This window comes from Urocitellus parryii, chromosome X, assembly GCF_045843805.1.
Source record: "Urocitellus parryii isolate mUroPar1 chromosome X, mUroPar1.hap1, whole genome shotgun sequence".
Taxonomy (NCBI): Eukaryota; Metazoa; Chordata; class Mammalia; order Rodentia; family Sciuridae; genus Urocitellus; species Urocitellus parryii.
The window spans coordinates 68,059,509-68,079,759 of NC_135547.1; the positions used below are offsets into that span (position 1 = coordinate 68,059,509).

General features: G+C 35.0%; 1 protein-coding gene across 1 annotated transcript; it reads right to left on the reverse strand.

The window, feature by feature from the left end:
• Positions 1-283: 283 nt before the first annotated feature.
• Positions 284-919, reverse strand: LOC113197811 (uncharacterized). The gene has a single exon (XM_026410321.1). It carries the CDS (start codon positions 917-919, stop codon positions 284-286), a length of 636 nt encoding a protein of 211 aa, XP_026266106.1.
• Between the last annotated feature and the right edge of the window lie 19,332 nt (positions 920-20,251).

Sequence of the window (20,251 nt, forward strand, 5' to 3'; positions counted from 1 at the left end):
TCTTGAGTCTGAAATCTTTAGAGTAGGCCAGCAGCCTGGAAATTCAAGCAGGATACTGATGGGGCATAATTCCTAGGAAATCCCAGGTTTTTTTTCCTCTTAAGACCTTTAACTAATTGAATGAGTTCCACTCACACTGTTTTAGATACTCTCCTTTATTAAAACCATAAATGTTAATCACATTTACACAATATCTTCTCAAGAACATCTTGATTAATGTTTGAACAAAAAAATGGGCACTATACCTAGCCATAATTAACATAATTAACCATCACAGGTATTGTTAAGGTAAAACACGGAAATACATTTTATAAAAGAGGTACACATTGAAGATCCTTAAAAGTAGTCCAATTGGATAAACAACTGACTTCAGCAGTTTTGTGGCTCCATAACAGTAATTTAGCAACAGCAAAACATGCCTGTGAGTGTCAAAATAAGAGATGCTAAGGTGTTTGAAGCACTCCACTTGATAAAGGAAGCACTCAATAATTATGGCAATCCAGATGACCTTAGAAGCCACCTTGGCACATCTCACAGTTCTTATGTGGCGTGTCTCTACTGGAAGAAAAGTGATCAGAAAGGCTTCAAGGCTAACGCAGCTGAGTAAAAGAGAACTGATATGTACATTTGCAATCTGGAAATTCTGCCTTAAGGTTGATTGAACAGAATATGATAATATTTCACTCTTTATCACATCTTGAATCATGGCAGAGAAGATGCTACAACCCACGAAGATGTCTGCCTGAGCTATGTTACTAATAAATACTGCAGTAGATTTTCTTGATACAAAAGGTAATGTTAATATTAGTGTGACATACACACTGGCAAACAATCCCAGCAGAGTGACGATAATGTTTGGAGAAGGTAGGACTAGATACTGGATATATTTGAATGTCAGGTACCTTCGGAGATCTTTCATATGGTCTCGATTTGTAAAAACCCTAAATTGAATGAGATTCCTGTAGTGAAGTAGAGAAGGAAAATGATATGAGTCTATGAAAAACAACATCTTAAAGTCACTTAAAATATGGTTTGGTCCAAGAAACTCAATATTTTAGCACACAAATGTGTTGTTAAATTTCCCATGGTTAGACCTATTTTTGTTTTTACTTTTTTATTAGAGCATTTTATTTATACATATTATTTGTGTTCTTTTTGACATAATTATACATATAAGGAATTTGATTTCAATATCCATTCCCACTTCCCTTTCCTCCCTTTCTCCCTCCACTTTTCTCTTTCCTATATTCTGCTGATCTTCCTGTCACTCCTTTATTTATTTATTTTTATTGATATTTACAATAGGTCATGCTGCCATGTGAAATTACACCTTACTTATGGTGACAAGGATAACAAGGACAAAAGTTCTCCCTTCTATTTAATTGTTTTCTATACATAAATTGATATCTCTACTCAGATTTGATCTTACTCTTCTTATCTTAAGCAAATAGAAGAAATTTTCCTGCTCAAAAAATGTATGTATTGGGACTGGGGTTGTGGTTTAGTGGTAGAGCACTTGCCTAGCATGTGTGAGGCACTGGGTTCGATTCTCAGCACTGTAGATAAATAAATAAAAGCCCATCAACAACTAATAAAATATTTTTTAAAAAATATATGTATCAAAGGAAAACACCTGAGACAGGTTTTAGAAGAGAAAAGATAGGATTCCTCTCAGTTAATGTACTATAAATGAAATGGGAATCTTAAAATTAAGTTTCATTATGTGAAATGTGAAGAATGCAAGAAAACCTGAAATATCAGTGTTCTCCCTTCAAATAAGCAGAAGTACTGGTCAAAATAATATTAGTCATCCTGCAACCCTCAAATAACTCTTCACATCTGAAAGTAGAATAACTGGAACTTTCTCTCTGCTCATCTGAATCCTCCTTTATGTCTTTAAAATGATTAACCACACAGCACTAGCATAGAGCTTTGCTTGAGGTAGGTAAAACTTCATTGACATACTGAGTCACTTCATGAGGAAAGCATAAAACATTAACTGAACAACTCAAATAGTTTCTCCCACTCTTTGTCTCTCCTACCCCCTTGCATTCTCTCTCTCTCTCTCTCTCTCTCTCTCTCTCTCTCTCTCTCTCTCTCTCTCTCTCTCCCCCTCCCTCTCCTTCTCCTTCTCCCTCTCCCTCTGTCTCTCATTAAAATAGTTGGAAATATTGGTGAAAAGATAGTGAATATTAACTTTGACTTAGTGATTTGTAAAGTTAAACTAAAGCTAAATTGAAAGTTAAGCTGATATAAAACCTAAAGAGAGTTATTTTGAAGGAGCTTTTACTTCAATGAAAGCTATGTAATCTTTTATACCTTTGATAAGTATCTAAAATTCCAGGCATGCAGTTTGTTTCTGATATATTAGCTGGTTAAAATCATCATTGCTTCCAAAATTTTTTGTAGATGGACAGAATACTTTATTTAATTAATTTATTTTTATGTGGTACTGCTGAGGATGGAACCCAGTGCTTCACATGTGCTAGGCAAGCACTCCACCACTGAGCCAAAGCCCCAGCCCTCTGTTTCCAAGATTTATGACTAATGAGAATACCCACAAATGTCAGGAATTCAAATGCCTTCAGGGTACAGAGAAGTCTTCTAAATGGGTCTTTATAGGAAGAGAACAGCTAATAATCAGCTCCATCCTATCATTGCCATTAGATAGCATAGTCATACCTTTTTATTTTCCATGAGCCCAAAGTCAGACTTTTAGGTGAGATCACTCAAATTTTTAATGCTTGTTTGTTTAGTGTTTTTTTTAAACACCATGTAAACAAAAAGCTTAACTGCCACTTTGCAATTTTTAATTCCGAGTCCTGCAAATATCACACCTGACAAGAAAATTACAGTCTAATATCTCTGATAAACAATAGATGCTGGGCTGGGGATGTGGCTCAAGCGGTAGCGCGCTCGCCTGGCATACGTGCGGCCCGGGTTTGATCCTCAGCACCACATACCAACAAAGATGTTGTGTCTGCCGAGAACTAAAAAATAAATATTAAAAACTCTCTCTCTCAAAAAAAAAAAAAAAAAACAATAGATGCAAAAATTGTCAATGAAATTCTAGCAAATTCAATATAACATTATATATCAAGGATCAAACATCATGTTGAAGTAGAATTTATTCCTGGGATGTAAGAATGACTCATGATTTTTTTCTTTTTAAAAATATTTTATACTGTCCCATGATTTCTTTTAATGTTTTATACTTCTCTATGAGGTATAGGTACTACCTTCATTTTAAAGATGAAAAAGCTAAGGTCTAGAGGGTTTAAGTAACTTGATCAAAGTCACATAAAACAAAGAAGTGAGAGAACCATAGAATCCAGGTTTGTCTGACTTCCAAATATTTTTTTATATCTGTCCTAATGTGTTTTTCCAAGAGCCAACCAAAGCTTACATTTTGATTCTTTTTATTAAAGTGGAGTCTTAATGTGGGATGTCAACACTTAAAGAGTTTAAAAAAAGAAAGATACTTGATGGTTTTCTTTGCACCTCACCTTGCAAACCATTAAAACCCATTATTAAGGTAACCTTGAGGTAATTTTACTGTACTTAAGCAAAACCAATTCCCATAAAACAGAGGACTTGATTGACTCTATTTCCAATTTCCTTGTGAAATATTTCAATTTTGGTGTTTCTTCTTAAGATAAAAATATTTTAATGTATTTATTTATCCTACTTTGGAAAAAAATTCACATTTTTCCACTCTCCCTCTCTGTGCAGATGTTTATTAGCTAACCAAGATCATATCAGAGCAAAGTTGTTGGACAGCCTTATTAAGAAGCTGGTTTCACAGGAAAACAATCCTGTGTCTCTCTCCACCACTGCTTTCATATACAAGTGAGCAATAATTATAAACCATTAAGAAACTTCAATATATAAAATTATTTTGTGTCAGTCAAAAAATTAAATCAAAAAAGATTAAGGGCTCCCCCTTACTTTCTTCTGGTCAGTGATGTGCTTTCATTCCACTTAATTTTCCCTGATTTATGTTTGGTGCCATCCATTCTAACCTCCTCCAGGACCTTACTCTATCAGAATCCCTTTCCTCTTTTTCAATCAATGAAAAAGTTCTACTATATTTCAACCTATAAACTCAAAGAGGAAATTTTCTATGCTTCTATAGCCCCTACCTGTTATCTCCCTTCTTCTCTGTTCTTTAAAACAATCAGACTTCTTGAATGACTTGTCTATCTTCAGTTTCACTACTTTATCATTTTACGTTTTCTCTTCAACCTATACAGTCTGACTCCTATCCCCAATATTTGTATAACACTCCTTTCACTAAGGCTACCAATCATCCAACAAATGAAGATCCTTCTGTTAATGGGCTTCTTTCCTTCATTTGATACTCATGATTATGTCATCCTTGTTGATAGGTTATATCTCCTTAGTTTCCACGATGCCATATTCTATGCCTCCTTCAGTGATTCCTGATGTTTGTTCACTCTTAAAAATGTTGATATTTTCTAGTACTCCATCATCAATCCACTTCCCTTTTATACCTACACATTTGTATAAAACTCTGTTTTCAGCCAAGATTTCTTTTAAGCTTCAAATCCAAATATCCAGCTGGGCATGGTGGTGCAGACATGTAATCCTAGTGGTTCAGGAGACTGAGGCAGGAGGATACATGAGTTCAAAGACTGTCTCAGCAACTTAGCCAGGTCCTAAGAAACTCTGTGAGACCCTATCTCAAATAAGAAATATAAAGGGCTGGAGATGTGGCTCAGTGTGGTCAATTCCTGGTGCTAATATGTATATGTATATACATGTATGTGTGTGTGTGTGTGTGTGTGTGTGTGTGTGTGTATATATATATATATATATATATATATATATATATATATCCATCTACCTGCTAGATCTCTCTATCCAGATAAATTTAAAGTACTTATGACTCTACCTTCCTTTTTACCATCCTTTTCAAGCTCCTGCTCAAACTCCTGCCTATTTAAACTTATGCAGATTTTTCAAATATTTTCCCTTATCTCTTCTTCTTTCCTTTCTATCTTTACCTCCACTGCCTTTGTTTAGAATCTTATCATCTCATAACTAGATCATCACAATAATTCCCCATCTAATCTCTTGTAATCCAAACTTGTTGCATAATCTTTCAAGTGAACTGGCTAAATAAATTTTCAAATCCTTGCTCTATTATTTATTAGCTGTATGATGCTGGACAGGCTACTTAACTTTCATGCCTCATTTTTCACTTCTACGAAATGGAGATAAGAATAGTACCTAAGTCATAAAGATATCATAGAATTAAATGTGTTACTATGTAAATAAAGCCACTGAGGCTATGCCGGGCACAGCAAGAGCTATCTAAGTGTGAGTTGTTGTTCTTTTAGTTAAAACATGATCAAGTGATGCCTCTGTTAAAAATCCTTCATTGGTTTCCACTACTTAAAATGGTATAATGTAGGCTTTTAGACATGGTGTTTCATAATCTGCCTCTTGACAACTTCTCCTGACCACTCTCTTACCACTCTCTAACTCAAACTTTACACTGCAATACCCAAGAATTCATTGATTCTTATATACTTTGCCAAATGTCTCTTTTTCACATAACTCTATTTATACTCTCTCTTCCCTCTTGACATTCCTTTCCTCCTATTCTTCAACTGAGTAACTATTAGCCATTCTTTAAAAACAAGCTTACTCTTCAAGGTGATTGATTAATTTTACAGGACTATAATCTATAAAATTGGTAAGGCTGTAGAGTTTACAAAAATGAGTTATTTCTACTTATATTTGTGACCTATAATCTCATTTCATATCCTGCCATTATCTTTTCTAAGCTAGGCTAGGTATGCCTTCTCTGTGTTCCTACAATACCTCATGAGTATCTGTCCACTGCATTTGCTCATAGTTTTACAATTATTCACTTACTTATACACCTCTAAACCAGGAATCCCTTGTGGACAAACAAAAGATCTTATCCTGGTTACTATCACACTAGAGGGCATATAATAGGTACTCAGTAAATTGTGATGAATTACGAAGTGTTGAAAACATTTCTTTAAGCTCCTCAATCATTCATTCAACCCTTACCATGTACCTTTTATGTGGCAAATAAAAAAATATGTGCTAAGCAGTAGATATTCAAAAATAAATATGAAATTGATGGGATATCAAGGATTCAGAGTTCCACAAAGAAGAAATCAAAAGTACATGGATAATTACACTACAGAGTGATAAACACCAAAACCCATGGTGGCAATGACTGACATTATCACTTCCAACTTCTCCTTTTCCATTCTGTCCTCTCATTCTGGGTTATTCCCAGTGTGCCTCTCTTCACTCTTCACTAATTTCTATCAAATACATCATTGGCATAAATTCTGAAGAGTTAGAACACCAACTGAAGTATTTTAGATAATAGTTTCTGGAAATTTATAAATAAGGAAAAGTATTATGCACTTACATCATTCCAGTGACCATCAATAACTGAGACTGCAGGAAAAATATAAGAGAAAGAAAATTTTAGTAACTGTGAGTTTTTCTATGACCAGTATTCCATATATTTTAATAAACCTCATATAAATTTTCCATCCTTTTGCCATGTGCAAAGAATAACCCCCTCAAAAGTTGCTATCTCTGGGGCTGGGGTTGTGGCTCAGTGGTGGAGCATGCTTGCCTAGCATGTGTGAGTCACTGGGTTCAATCCTCAGCACCACATAAAAATAAACAAATAAATAAAGGTATGTGTCCATCTACAAATAAAAAATATTTTTTAAAAAAGTCTCTAGCTGTAAATGGTATATACTTTTCATTTTGCATTCATTTCCTTAAACTCATTAACTAACATTTCATAAGGGCCTACTCTGTTCTAGACACTAAGGATAAAGTAATGTACAAAGCCAACACGGTCTGCCTTCCTGCTGTCCAACAGACAAGTGTAGGAGACAGTCAAATGAGAAATCAAAAATTATGATACAGTTGGATGAATGTGTCATATATAATATTGCCATTTCCATCTTTGTTAAATAGTATTAAATCAAATTGAAAACCATTGTGAAAAACCAGCCTCTACCTCAGAGCAAAGCCTGTCCAAGGAAAGGACATGACCTTAGTCCTTGGAAAAACCCACAGAGCACTCCTAAGCACATTCCCACCCTGCTAAGTTGTTTATCTACAAATAACAGGAGAGATCTGCTGCGCCAGGTGTCCCTGACTCAGTCAGGCCAGGTGGGGATCCATAGCAGCCCCCTAGCAGCCACCAAACAGCATGAGACAGGGAAATACCTGGGATGCCAGATGACCCTCCCAGTGGTTTATGGTGGTTAATAACAAGTTGGGAAACCATGTAGTTCAGCACATACACCCCTCTTGGCTCAAACCAATCAGTTCAAACGAATACCCCTTTTGTACTGACCAATCACCCCTACCCAAATTGTTCCCTCCAGTGAATGTGCTAATCATGTTTTAGAGTTGTTATTTGATTTTCCCACGGTGTGTGATGATTTGCTAAAAGAGGCTATGATGTATGTGAAGTCCCTGCCCTCTCCAAAGAATGTATAAAAATGCTGCAAACCCTGGGCTCGGGGCCTCTCAGCATCACCAGTTGCTGTGTGTGCGTGTGGAGGACAGAGCTAGCTCGCAATAAACACCTCGATCTTGGGTCTCTGGTGGTCTTTGGGTGCCCCGAATTCGAGCATAACAATTGGAACTCCCACCCATGGCCCTCATCCAACAAATGAATATCCCTATGTTCTCACAAATGAAATCCATCCACTGGAATCTCATTCATAATCCCCACACATCTCTAATAAAACCATAGACAGGCGGACAGCTAATATAATTACCTAATTTATGGTAATGTTCTCATGGGTTCTTTTCCCTGGTAAAACTCATTTTAGGAATAGCCTTCTAGAGAAGTCATGTTTTAATACATGACCTATGCAAATAATGTTACTTAATTTTAAGAATGCTAGTTATTCTAAGAAGGATATTTGTAGACATACTATACTTTGGGACCACCTTTCATATTATACCATGTATATATGGATGCATCCCCAATGAGTCCTCTGTGTTGCAGATTTCCCATAGCTCTCTACCTTTTCTTTTTACCCAGCAGGCTTCAAGAAGCAGTCAGTCACTTTCTCTGTGGCAAAGTAAAAATTCAAGATATCCAAGGGTCCTGAGGAAGGGAAAAACGTATTTCAGTAAAGTATAAATCAATGAATATGTTATGAAATATCTAGATATATATATTAAATGTTGGGCATAGACAGATAAAAAGATCTGAACTCAACCTTCATGGTGTTTATAAGTAGAATAAGGATGAAGGAAGTACTGAAAGGCAGAAAAGCTAAAATTACCATAAGCTCTAATTTAAAAGAAAATCTATAAAGTAAAAATAAATAAAGACAAATAAATCTCAAAGAAAAATATCCCTTACTTCTCATTTTGTTCAAAAGGACCAGGAAAGACAACCATGGTAGGTCATTTCCGGGATACTGTCCATGAACCACACCTATATCTTTTTCTTCATCTGTCTCTCCTTCATTAACTTTTGAGATAAGGCTGGATTCCTTGCTCCCATTTCAAAGGGAAGGGAAGGGGAGGGGAGGGGAGGGGAGGGGAGGGGAGGGGAAAGAAGCCTGGAAACTTCTTTTCAGCACAAAGAATCAGTAGTGATAATCTTGGCTAAGTTGTGACATTTTCTGACTGAACATGAGAGAGGGTATTCCTTGGTGAATAATACTCAGAAGGAACTGGGTCAGAGCAGGAAATTGAGTCAAGACAATTGCTGTTCAGAATTCTATAGACAGTCATATATCCTTATCTGGGCTAGAAATACCACTTCAAAGACCATTGCATACGTGATTATGTGCAAATGTCAAGTCACATATCACCTCACAAGGATGTGGAACCCAGCGGCAACTCCCAGCCATAGAGAAGTAAAAATATGTACTTTAACTTGGATCAAAACCACCTGGATAGCCAGGCGTGGTGTTGCATTCCTATAATCCCAGCCGCTCAGGAGCCTGAGGCAGTAGGATTGCAAGTTCACAGCCAGCCTCAGCAACTTAGTGGGACCCTAAGCAACTTAACAAGACCCTTTTTAAAAATAAAAAATAAAAAAGGGCTGGGGATGTGGCTCAGTGGGTTGAGCACCCCTGGGTTCAATCTCCGGTACCAGAAAAAAAAAAAAAAAAAGAAGAAGCCACCTAGATATGTTTATTACATTGATTGTGGTAATGGTTTCACATGTGAAACATGTGCATGTTCAAATCCATAAATTGTATGCATTAAATATGTGAATAGTTTTAGAGAACATTTACAACTCAGTAACTATTTGAAACAGAGAGATGTAAATAAAATTTCAAAAACAAGCAATCTGAAATCTGATCTGCTGAGTGAAAGATTTATCTATTTTTTTATAGTTGTCATGTGAATTGTGAGTCTTCTTACACACAAAAAGTGCTTATTTATTATTTTATGGGAGGGCCAAGTTAATTTTTTATAAATCAGAATATCCAAACTGAAAATGGAAAACTTCACCACCAGAGATGGAAGGATTGGCTACACAACTTGGTTTCCAGATAGGAAAATCCAGCGTCTAATGAGCACTAATCATGGCACCAAAAAATGGGGCTACCCAGGAAGAAGACATGGTATCATACCTCAATCAGTTTAGAATGCAGTCAGAAATAACATAGTCACATTCATATGAACATCTGCTAACAAACAAAATAAGAGTTAAGTGCTCAATGAGCACATTAGGGTGCAACAATTTAAGGAAAAACAAGTTATGTTCCCATCTGTTGATAATTTGTTTACGTTTTTTCTTCCCAGCTAACCTTGTACACATGCTATTAGAGATTAGTTACAGCCATGAACAATGCTTCTAATTAGACATTTTCCCCAAAATAGATGTTATACTTACATGATGGTGGAGACTCCAACTAGAAATTCTCCCTCCTTCAGTGTAGTCAGATAGCACTGGAGCAAAATTCTGGTTCTATTTCTTCTTCCTTCTAATATATTTAGCTGTAAGGCGTGGGTAAGCCGTTCAATCTACGTGGGTCTGTAATGAATTTGCTCACAGCAGATTTTGCAGGAAATATCTGATTCACTCTTGTTAATAACTTTTTGTGTAATGTGGAAAAGATGATACTTCTGTTTTTGCAGCATAACTCGGCAACTTCTTATTTTCCCTTTGAAGATTTAAGGAATGCAGTCTTCATTGGTTTGAACACCACCTAAAGTCTTGAACAAGTTAAAGCTTGGCTGCCTCAAATCATGGGTGAAAGAAGGCAGGCTATAAGCAAATAAACATATACATGTAATTGAAATAAATTAAAATCAAACTTCAAGGTAGAGTAAGAGTCTTAAAAAAGAGAAATTCAAAATACATGAAAGTCAAAAGTTCTCTGTTTTCCATAAGATTCTATGCCAAGAGGTAAAGGTTTTCTTTTCTTTTCTTTTTACTGTGTGAGAGAAATTGACTGACTGACTGACTTACAGAGAATGAGAGAAAGATATAAAAGCAGGGTGGAACAGAGGGAAGAAAGGAAGAGGGAAGGAATACAAACAGGCAACAACAGACATTAAACTAGAGTAGATTTTTCCCTAAGGCAAAGCTTAATCTTTTAATCCAGAGGCAAACATTTTTCAGACTGAGAATTCAAGTAAAAGCAGTTTCCAAATATTTCCAGCCTTCACAATAGAGTTTGAGTAATAACATCTCCACCTTATATCTGTGTTAACTATTAATTTTCACATTCAGTTTTCTCAAAAAACCACCAACATACCTGTACACTGTAAGCCATGTGCATATTTTTTAGATGGGAAAACTGAGGATCAGTGGCAAAGCCTGAACTAGCACCCACATCTATAGACTCTTGGTTACAGTTAGTCAAAGAAAGGATTTCCAGTTAGTCAAAGAAAGGATAAAGTATGAGGCTGCAAGGAGTTAAGGGGAAAGTGCCAGGCCTGGATTGGCAAGCAGGGGAGATTCCAAAAATTTGAAACAGTGTTATCATAGTTTTGGGAACCCATAGCCATGGTCCTTCCAGAAATACTTCCCTGCTAAGAACATTTTTAGTAGCTATTTTCTTCAAAGTCACTAACTACTACTTATTTTATAGCTCATCAACGTTTCTCAGACAATCTAATTTTTGCTGAGGTAAAATGTTTGGTGAGCTGTGAAGACTTGTCCTAACAATATAATAACCTGTGGCACAGAAATCTCAAACTTAGCCAGGAGTATATGCTAACTGCTCTTAATGGGACTGTTGGCAGCTGTTGGCTCATAGTTGATGTATTTGTCCTTAAGGATCTGCCATTGGAGAATGATTGGTGAACAGACCCTGGCATATTTCAATACCTGAATTCTGGCACCTGCTCTTTTTTCCCCTCACTTAGAACTAAGGGATGCTTAGCCTACTTCCCTGATTAGTGAAACAGGGCAGCTGGTGGCAGATAACAGCGAGGGGCTCCAATTTCTATGGAAAGAGAACAAATTTGGAAAGGAAATAAATACTCTAAAATTAACTCCTGCATTCAGCTTACAAATAGATCCAGATTGTGTCTTTTCCTTTCTCAGTGTCACAATGTGATCTAGTGTAAGCATTACAAGGTTCCACAAATCTCCTAAATTCTCCCAAAATGAAAGATTCTAAAAGGGATCCTCATACTAAGTTCAATTCTTGCCTTGAGGAATTAAAAGAATAGAAATTCTGATGGCCAGAATGCTTTGGTTGTTGTCAAAGAGAAAATGCCATTATCTAACATTGCAATATTTCTCCCAAGTCATTACAATAGGCAATTCACTCCAAGAAATCCAAGAGAAATATCTAATGATTTGTGTTAATTCTAACTGCAAAACTCTCCAACTTAGATTAATTTCTACCCAGTAAAATAACCCAGATTAAAACAACCTTCTCTGGATGTGGCTCAGCGGTAGTGCACTTGCCTGGCATGTGTGAAGCAATGGGTTTCATTTTCTTACCACTGAATATAAATAAATAAAGCAAAGGTCTACCAACAACTAAGTAAAAAATCTTAAAAAATAAAAAAAAAACAAGGTTGTCTCTCTTTTTCTCTCTCTCTCACACACAGAGTGACTTTGTTAACAAGAGATTATCTGATCTAACTATCCTTCAGGCAAAATACTAATGAATAATAATGATAATGGATAAAGAATCTTTGACTCCTACTCTCAGGCACGTCCTTCTCCTATCATGGTAAATTATACAAGCACAATAAAGGTCCATATAAAACATGAGATGCCTTTCTGTATCATATTTGTGTCATGAAATAATATTAACTCTCTCCCAGCTTTGCATATCTGTATATTTGATCACCATATTATCTATGTCCTTGTTTAAGTCAGCAATGAAATTGTTGAATCAGGATATGGCTCAGGTCAGATTTCCCTAACACAACACATTAGAGGTCTGTTTCTTTGAATGTAGATCCATTAAAATCAATTATTCAAATATAATTTTTAATCAATCATGAACCTTGTCCCCCATAAGTATTCTTAATTTCACCAGTTTGTCCTTAAAGACAAATGTAATATATATTTTATCAGCTGTCCCTCTAAATTCCAAATAGGATCCACCCCATTCCCCTATAGTTCTATGCACAAAGGTAGCCCAAAAAATAAAACATAAGTGCCAAGGGCACTAACTAGCTATAGAGCTGAGTAACAGAGAAGTAGAATTTAGAGACCTGTCACAATTCTCTAGTGTCCAAATTGGTATGACTCAAGTAACAGGAATTTTGTCACTTTTATTAGAAGACTGAGTCATTCTCTAATATTTTGCAACTTTTCAATTTATGTTTCTCTTAGCAAAGAGAAGAATGTTGATTACCAGGGGTGAGGAGTCAGGGAAATATAGAAATGTAGGTCTGAGTATAAAGTTTCGGTTATATATTATGAAAAGTTTTTGATATTTAAGGTATAGAATCCAAAGTGTAGTTAATAATATTGTATTGCACACTTGAAATTTGCTGAGAGTGATTCTCACCCACCAAAATATTTAAAACAACAAAAATTATTAAACACTTGCTACATAGCAGATATAGGAAATAAATTTATGAACAAAGAAAATGATGCCTAAAACCTCACACTTTAGGTCTACCCACTTATTAGGCTCATAAATATTGCCTACATTTTTACTTGTGAAGCACACATAAATTGTGCTCTTCAAAGATTCTTCTCAATATAGGCTTTCGATACAGGAAGCTCATGCGACCATCTATTACCACCACTCCATTAACAGATGCTGAAATTGCAATCCAGAAAAGGGAAGTAATTTATTGTAGAACCTGCAAGTTAGCATCTGACTTGAAACTAGAAGCTCCATTCCTGACTTTTGGTAATGTTTTCTCCACCAGGTTTCAAAACATTAATGGAAGCCACACAATCTGTTTGCTGCCGCCACAAAATTAAGCTATATACTGTTTTTGTATTATCTTTTCTGAATCATCTTCAAGTTCATCAAGTTGTACTTTCCTGGATTCAGTACTCTTTTTCATGGACTTGGAGAACTGGAGAAGGGCAAGCAGTTAAGATCAATGATGTGCTTCATTTAGCATTTGTCCCCTGGAGCACAAAGCCCAATAGTTTATTAAATACATTGTCACATCCAAAGTTTAGATGAGAATAAACATTCCTATTTAGCATAGACAATATGAATAACATGAGGTTGAGTTGTAAGAGTATAAGTGAGGAATAATCCCACACTGTGTGTTCTTTATAAACAGAAAGGATTGGCCCTTTGAAGCACTCTAGAAAGCATATAATTTATCTGTGAAAATGTAATTCACCCTAGAACAAAACATATATAACAACTTTTAAATCCTTAATAATTATGGTGAATTTAAACAACATAATACCATGGAGCCATTAAATATTAAGGTAAATATTAAGATAACAAATTTACCAAATGACATAGAAATATATCCATGCTAAGTGTTAAGTGGGAATGAAGGAGTTTGAAAGAATATATGTAAAATGGAGTGCAAACATTTGACTCATGATTTTCTGTGTCTGGCTTATTTTGCTTACCATGATGTCCTCCAGTTTCATCCATTTACCAGCAAATGCAATAATTTCATTCTTCTTTATGGCTGAGTAAAACTCTATTTGTGTGTGTGTCACATTTTGTTAATCCATTCATTTGTTGATGAGCATCTGGGCTACTTCCATAACTTGGCTAATTGCCTTCCTAAGAAACTGATGATGACCCAATAAATAGAAATATGTCCTGTGCTCATGGACAGGAAGAACCAATATTGTTAAAGTGTCCATAGTACACAATACAATATACAAATTTGATGCAATCCCTATCAAAATCCCTATGTCATTCTTCGTAAACCTGAGAAAACAATTATAAAATTTGTATGGAACCATAGGAAGCTCTGAAGAGCCAAAGAATCCTGAGAAAGAACAGAAATAGAAGAAACATACTTTTTCATTAAAAATTATATTACAAAGCTAAACTAATCAAAACAGTAAGGTACTGACATTAAAATAGACACTTAGACTAGTGGGAGAAAATAAAGGACTCAGAAATAAATAAATAAATAGTTAGCTAATTTCAACAAAGCCAACAATAAAACACAGTATGGAAAATGTGGTGAGGAGAAAGCTGGATTTCCACATAAAAATAATGAAATTGGACTCTCATTTTATACCATAAACAATAATCAACTGAAAATGTATAAAAGACCTAAAAATAAGACCAGAAAGTATAAAAACTCCTAGAAGAAAACATAAGGGAAAAGCACTGTGACTTGACCTTGATGATAATTTCTAGGACATCACACCAAAAGCTTAGTCTACAAAAGCAAAAATAAATAAATGGGAATACATCAAACTGAAAAACTTCTGGGCAGTAAAGAAAACTACAAGATGACATTTTATGGACTAGAAAAAAATATTTGCAACCCATATATCTGATAAAGAGTTAATATCCAAAATTTATAAATAGTCCCTACAACTCAATAGCAGAAAGACAAATAGCCCTATTAAAAATAAGTAAAGGACGGCTGGGGCTATAGTGTTCTGTCCATAAAAAAAAAAAAAAAATAGGTAAAGGGGCTACGGCTGTAGCTCAGTGCTTAGCATGTGTGAGGCACTGGGTTCAATCCTTAGCACCGCATAAAAACAAATCAAATAAAGGCATTCTGTCCATCTACCACTACAAAAATAATAAATAAAATAAAGTAAAATAGGTAAAGGACTTGAATGCACATTTCTCCAAATAAGACATAAAAATGAGCACCATGGATATGAAAATGTGCTCAACATCATTAATCATAACAGAAACACAAATCAAAACCACTATGAGATATCACATAACACCCATTAGAATGGCTATGGAAAAGGTAAAAGGTAACTAGTGATGGCCAGAGTGTGGAGAAATAAGAACCCTATATACTATTGGTGGGAATGTAAATTGGTGAAGCTATTATGGGAAACATTACAGAGATTCCTAAAGAAATTAAAAATAGAACTACAATGTGATCCAACAATACCTTTTCTGAATATTTACCCGTGAAATGACTATGTTGTAAATACATCTGCACTCCTATGTTCATTGCACCATTACTCATGATATAAAAGATATGGAAAGAATGTAAGTGCCCATCAATGGATGAATAAATAAAGAAGCTACAGTAGGTATATATATAATTTAGTCATAAAAATGGAGGACACCCTGCTATTTAACACGGCATGAATAAACATGGAGGACATTGTGCTAAGTGAAATACACCAGATATATAAAAGTAAATATTGTATGATCTCACTTATATGTGTGATAAATATATAATAAAATAATATAAATAATAGTAATAATACAGGGAAGGAGAATAAAACAATGATAATAGGGAATAGAAAATGGGAAGATGTAGGCCAAGGGATACAAAGTAGTAAATATGTAGGATGAACAAATCTCAAGATCTAATGTATAACATGAAGACTATATTTAATCATACTGTATCATATTCAGGAATTTTGCTAAATAAGTAGTTTTTAACTGCTTTTGCCACACACACACACACAAACACACACACATAAATATACACAATGAGTAACTATGTAAGGTGATGGATATGTAGATTTTCTTCAGTATAATAACTACTTATACATGTCCCATAATATGTTGTATGCTTTAACATACATAATAAAATTAAATTTTCAAATAAATAATATAAGTGGTATGCTGTCATTGTTGTTGGAGAAAGGTAGCTACAGACAGTCCTTAATTTTGGTTCAACTAATAATTTTTTCAATTTTAAGATGGTAGAAAACTGACAACCATTTGGTGGAAAACATATTTTGTATTTTGAATTATGATGTTTTCCTGGGCTACCAATATGCAGTATGATACTCTCTTGTATTTCTGGGCAAAGCTTCCACTCATCTTTGGGTAAACAAACAATCCTATACAGTGTACCATGCTGCTAAGCTATGATGTCCACTAGGTTAGGTGTATTAAGTTAATTTTTGACTTGTGATGTTCTCAACTTACAATGAGTTTATCAGGACTTAGCTCCATTGTAAGGATCCTCTGTGTGTATGTGTGTGTGCAATACATATATTTAAAGAAGGGTTATAGAGAGATATCAAAGGATTAAATATGGCTATCTGTATGAATAAAATGTGAGATGTTCTTTTCCTTTTAGCTTATTTACTCTAATTTTTCTAACATTAGGCATATGCTACATTTATAGTAAAAAAAAAACTGCATTTTATTCTAACAAGTGGAAAGTAACTTATCCATAACCATATAAAGCTAAAATTCCATTACCATAGTTTTGACTAGAGCTTTCTATCATCCCCAGGATTTTCACTTAATACTTTTACATGATAAATAGGATAAGCATCATAAGCAACTGAATTGACAGCCATAGAGTTAATGTAACTTGTTTAGGAGTTTACAACTAGGTACTAGGTGGCAGAACCAAAGCTAAAATACTGTCTCTTAATTCCCAAGGCACAGTTCATTTTTGCTATGTCATACGGTTTCCTGTTAAGTATGATTCATCTTTAATTCTCAAATGAGGAAACTGAGAAATATTAAGTAACTTGATTGTGGTTACATTTAGAGGCAAATAATGTCTCCTCACCCCCAAGAAAGCAGGAAATACTTCATCAATGCTAAAGCACAGGACACAGTTTTCACTGAAGTATTAACATTCTCTTTTCCTTACCTGGAAAAATAGAAATTGTGCAGCCTCCTTAGAGATCAATGAGTTTGACTGCTGCCTAGGAAGGACTTATTTGAGGTTAATAAAAATATAATCATAATTATCAAATTAAAACAGCTCTTGATTTCCTAAGGCAGGAGCTGCTCATTTCTTTGATCACAGGTGGAGGTCTAGATTTATCAGGAAGGAATCTTCTCAATTATCTTCTTCAGTAACTGAGAAGGGTTAACAATTGGTAATTGCTTAACAATCTAAGCAATTACCCAGGTTTAGTTTCTATATAATTTAACACCACAAACACTGTCTTTTCATCTCTTACATAGTGAGATGAATTGAAACTTATTGCTGAGCCAGTGGACACCAAATCTTATTATGACCACAAGAAACTACAAAGCAGGCACACCAATCAGATATGGCTTCAAGAACACTTGGAATACTCAGAATCCCAAAACATTTTTTCCTCACCAGCTTATTGCTGTCTAAAATCCCACCTGTGGGGCTGGGGATGTGGCTCAAGCGGTAGCGCACTCGCCTGGCATGTGTGCGGCCTGGATTCTATCCACCACATATAAATAAAGATGTTGTGTCTGCCAAAAAACTAAAAAATAAATATTAAAAAATTCTCTCTCTCTCTAAAAAAAATAAAATAAATAAAATAAAATCCCACCTGTGAGAATTCTAATCCTCATAAAAAATATTAGTACCCACTCCCCTTCCTGAGCCTTTTACTCCTTTATCTATCCTAATTTACGTTTCCTCCAAAAGATGTAATAGTTAATCAGTTATCATCCACTCCTCAAAGAATAAAATAATATCAAAGCTAGAAGTGTTCCAATAAACCATTTTTTCCATCATACTTAGATGGGCAAATGAGACCCAGCAGTGAAGTGTCTTTCCCAATACTGTGCCACAAATAGCTATCAGAGGAAGGGTTTTACCTCAGGTTAAAGAAGACCTGGAGGGTAAATCATTCTTAAAGAGCTTAATGAGAGAAGATATCTGTGGGGTCCTAAACGCAAGGCCTTTTGGAGTATCAGATAAATAATTCCTCCTTAGATACCATTTTTAAGCACCTGGTTTATTATACAGGGAAGATGTTTCACATCAGAAGTTACACAAATGTAATATATTTTAAAATTTTTGTGCATTGTAAAAAATTATTAACTTTAAGATTAAAAATTGCTATGCAATACTAATGTGCTATCTGCAAAATAACAGGATTTGTTAAATTAATTCTTGTGCGGTATAGAGCTATGATCTTATGATGAGACACAGAAATAAAGCAATATATCCCTTAAGAAATTTCTACTGTAAGGAATTAAAGATCACCTACTCCATAGATGGAAAATATGTCACATGTCCTGGGACAACTCTAATAAACAGATAATTCCTTCTGGAATGATGCCTTGAAAAACAAAGAGCTTTTGAGGGGCTGGGGCTGTAGCTCAGTGGTAGAGTGCTTGCCTCACACTTGGGTTCAATCCCCAGCACCACATAAAAATAAATAAAGATATCGTGTTCATCTACAACTAAAAACATAAAAATAAATTTTTAAAAAACCATTTGGGTTCAGTAGATAAAGGGTCTATTACCCTTAGTCTAATAGATGACAGAAGATACCTAGAACAATGTAATTTTACCCAGGGTGACACAGAAAACTCATTATTTAGAAAAAGATGTAAAACAACTTGATTCTGAAGAAATATACTTTTCACTATGCTATACTCTTAAATAGAGTATAAATTGAGGCTATATTTATTGCAAAATTATTTGCATATTAATTAGATTTTCCATGTCCAGCAAACCCTCTGAACATTCAAGAAATTGGGCAGTGTGGAAGATAATCTGATATCCTGCTTCAATGAGATGCCACACATTGATTCCTAATAATCCAAAAATTAGAATACAAATAAAATATTCAAGACTGAAACAAAAGCCATCTTCCCTTGCTTCTTATTAAGAAAGTATATTCAACAAATTTGTTTCACTTTCCTATTGAGTCATGAGAAATTTATAATTTGTACTTTCCTATTAAAATCATGAGAAATCCAGTTTTCCCTACTGAATTAATCCTGCCTACTACAAATTTATCTGAGTCTTCCTAGTTTTTCAAGTTACTCCTCCTCCCAGGATATATCCTAGGACCAGACAAGTTTCCAAGACTACCCTCAACTTTTTCAGACCTGGCCTTCTTGTCCAGGCACCTACCAATGCCCAACTGCAAGAGCTATTTCTAAGTTTTCTTTTGTGTACATACCCTCATTACTCAAAAATATCTATGAATTCCTCAAGATTTGGGTTCTGCTTTTCTTGTACCTAACAGTAGATAGCACAACATGGTGCAGTGCCTTCTTGGGGGATTATTGGATACTAGATTTCTTAGAAAGTTGTTGCAGAGAAATTAATTATGTTTGGATAAAAGCCCAAGTGCCACCAATACTGCATAACCTCCCTGAGAAAATGTATGTTATTATTGTGAGTTGTAATTTAGTGATAAGGAAGTTCAGTCAACAGAAATTAATTTCTCCACAAACACTAAGAAAATTAAGTTTCTAGAACTTTAAGGTTGAAAATCAAACCTTAGAGCCGATATGATACATAAAGGCTTGCAAAGGGCACACTGTGGACTTCTGAATGGAATCTTTCAGAAGGCAAATTGGGGAAAAGGGGTGGATTTAGGGAACTATAAGGCCCAGGACTTGATTTCTAGAGTTTTATAGTTCTGAAATAGAATAAAAACACAGAAAGTTAATTGGTACCATAGGCAGGTTGATACTTGAGGTAACCTCTAATTGTGAAACACTCTGGCAAATAAATTTTTATATACTAGAAGACAATTGTTAAAATATCCCTTCCACTCTTTTTTTCAAACTTGTAGAATATTGGAGCTGGGGATATGTCTCAGTGGTAGACACTTGCTTAGCATGTATGAAACCCCAGGTTCCATTCTTAGAACTGTAAAATAAACAAATAATGTAGATTTTTAATTTCTTTCAGATTTTATAAGTGTTTATATTCATGTCTCTCCTTCCCATAAGTGATTTTTATTCCTTGCTTTTTA

Bases quoted from the DNA above. Each gene is read 5' to 3' on its own strand.
- LOC113197811 (XM_026410321.1), bottom strand. From the start codon at position 919: ATGAAAGATCTCCGAAGGTACCTGACATTCAAATATATCCAGTATCTA.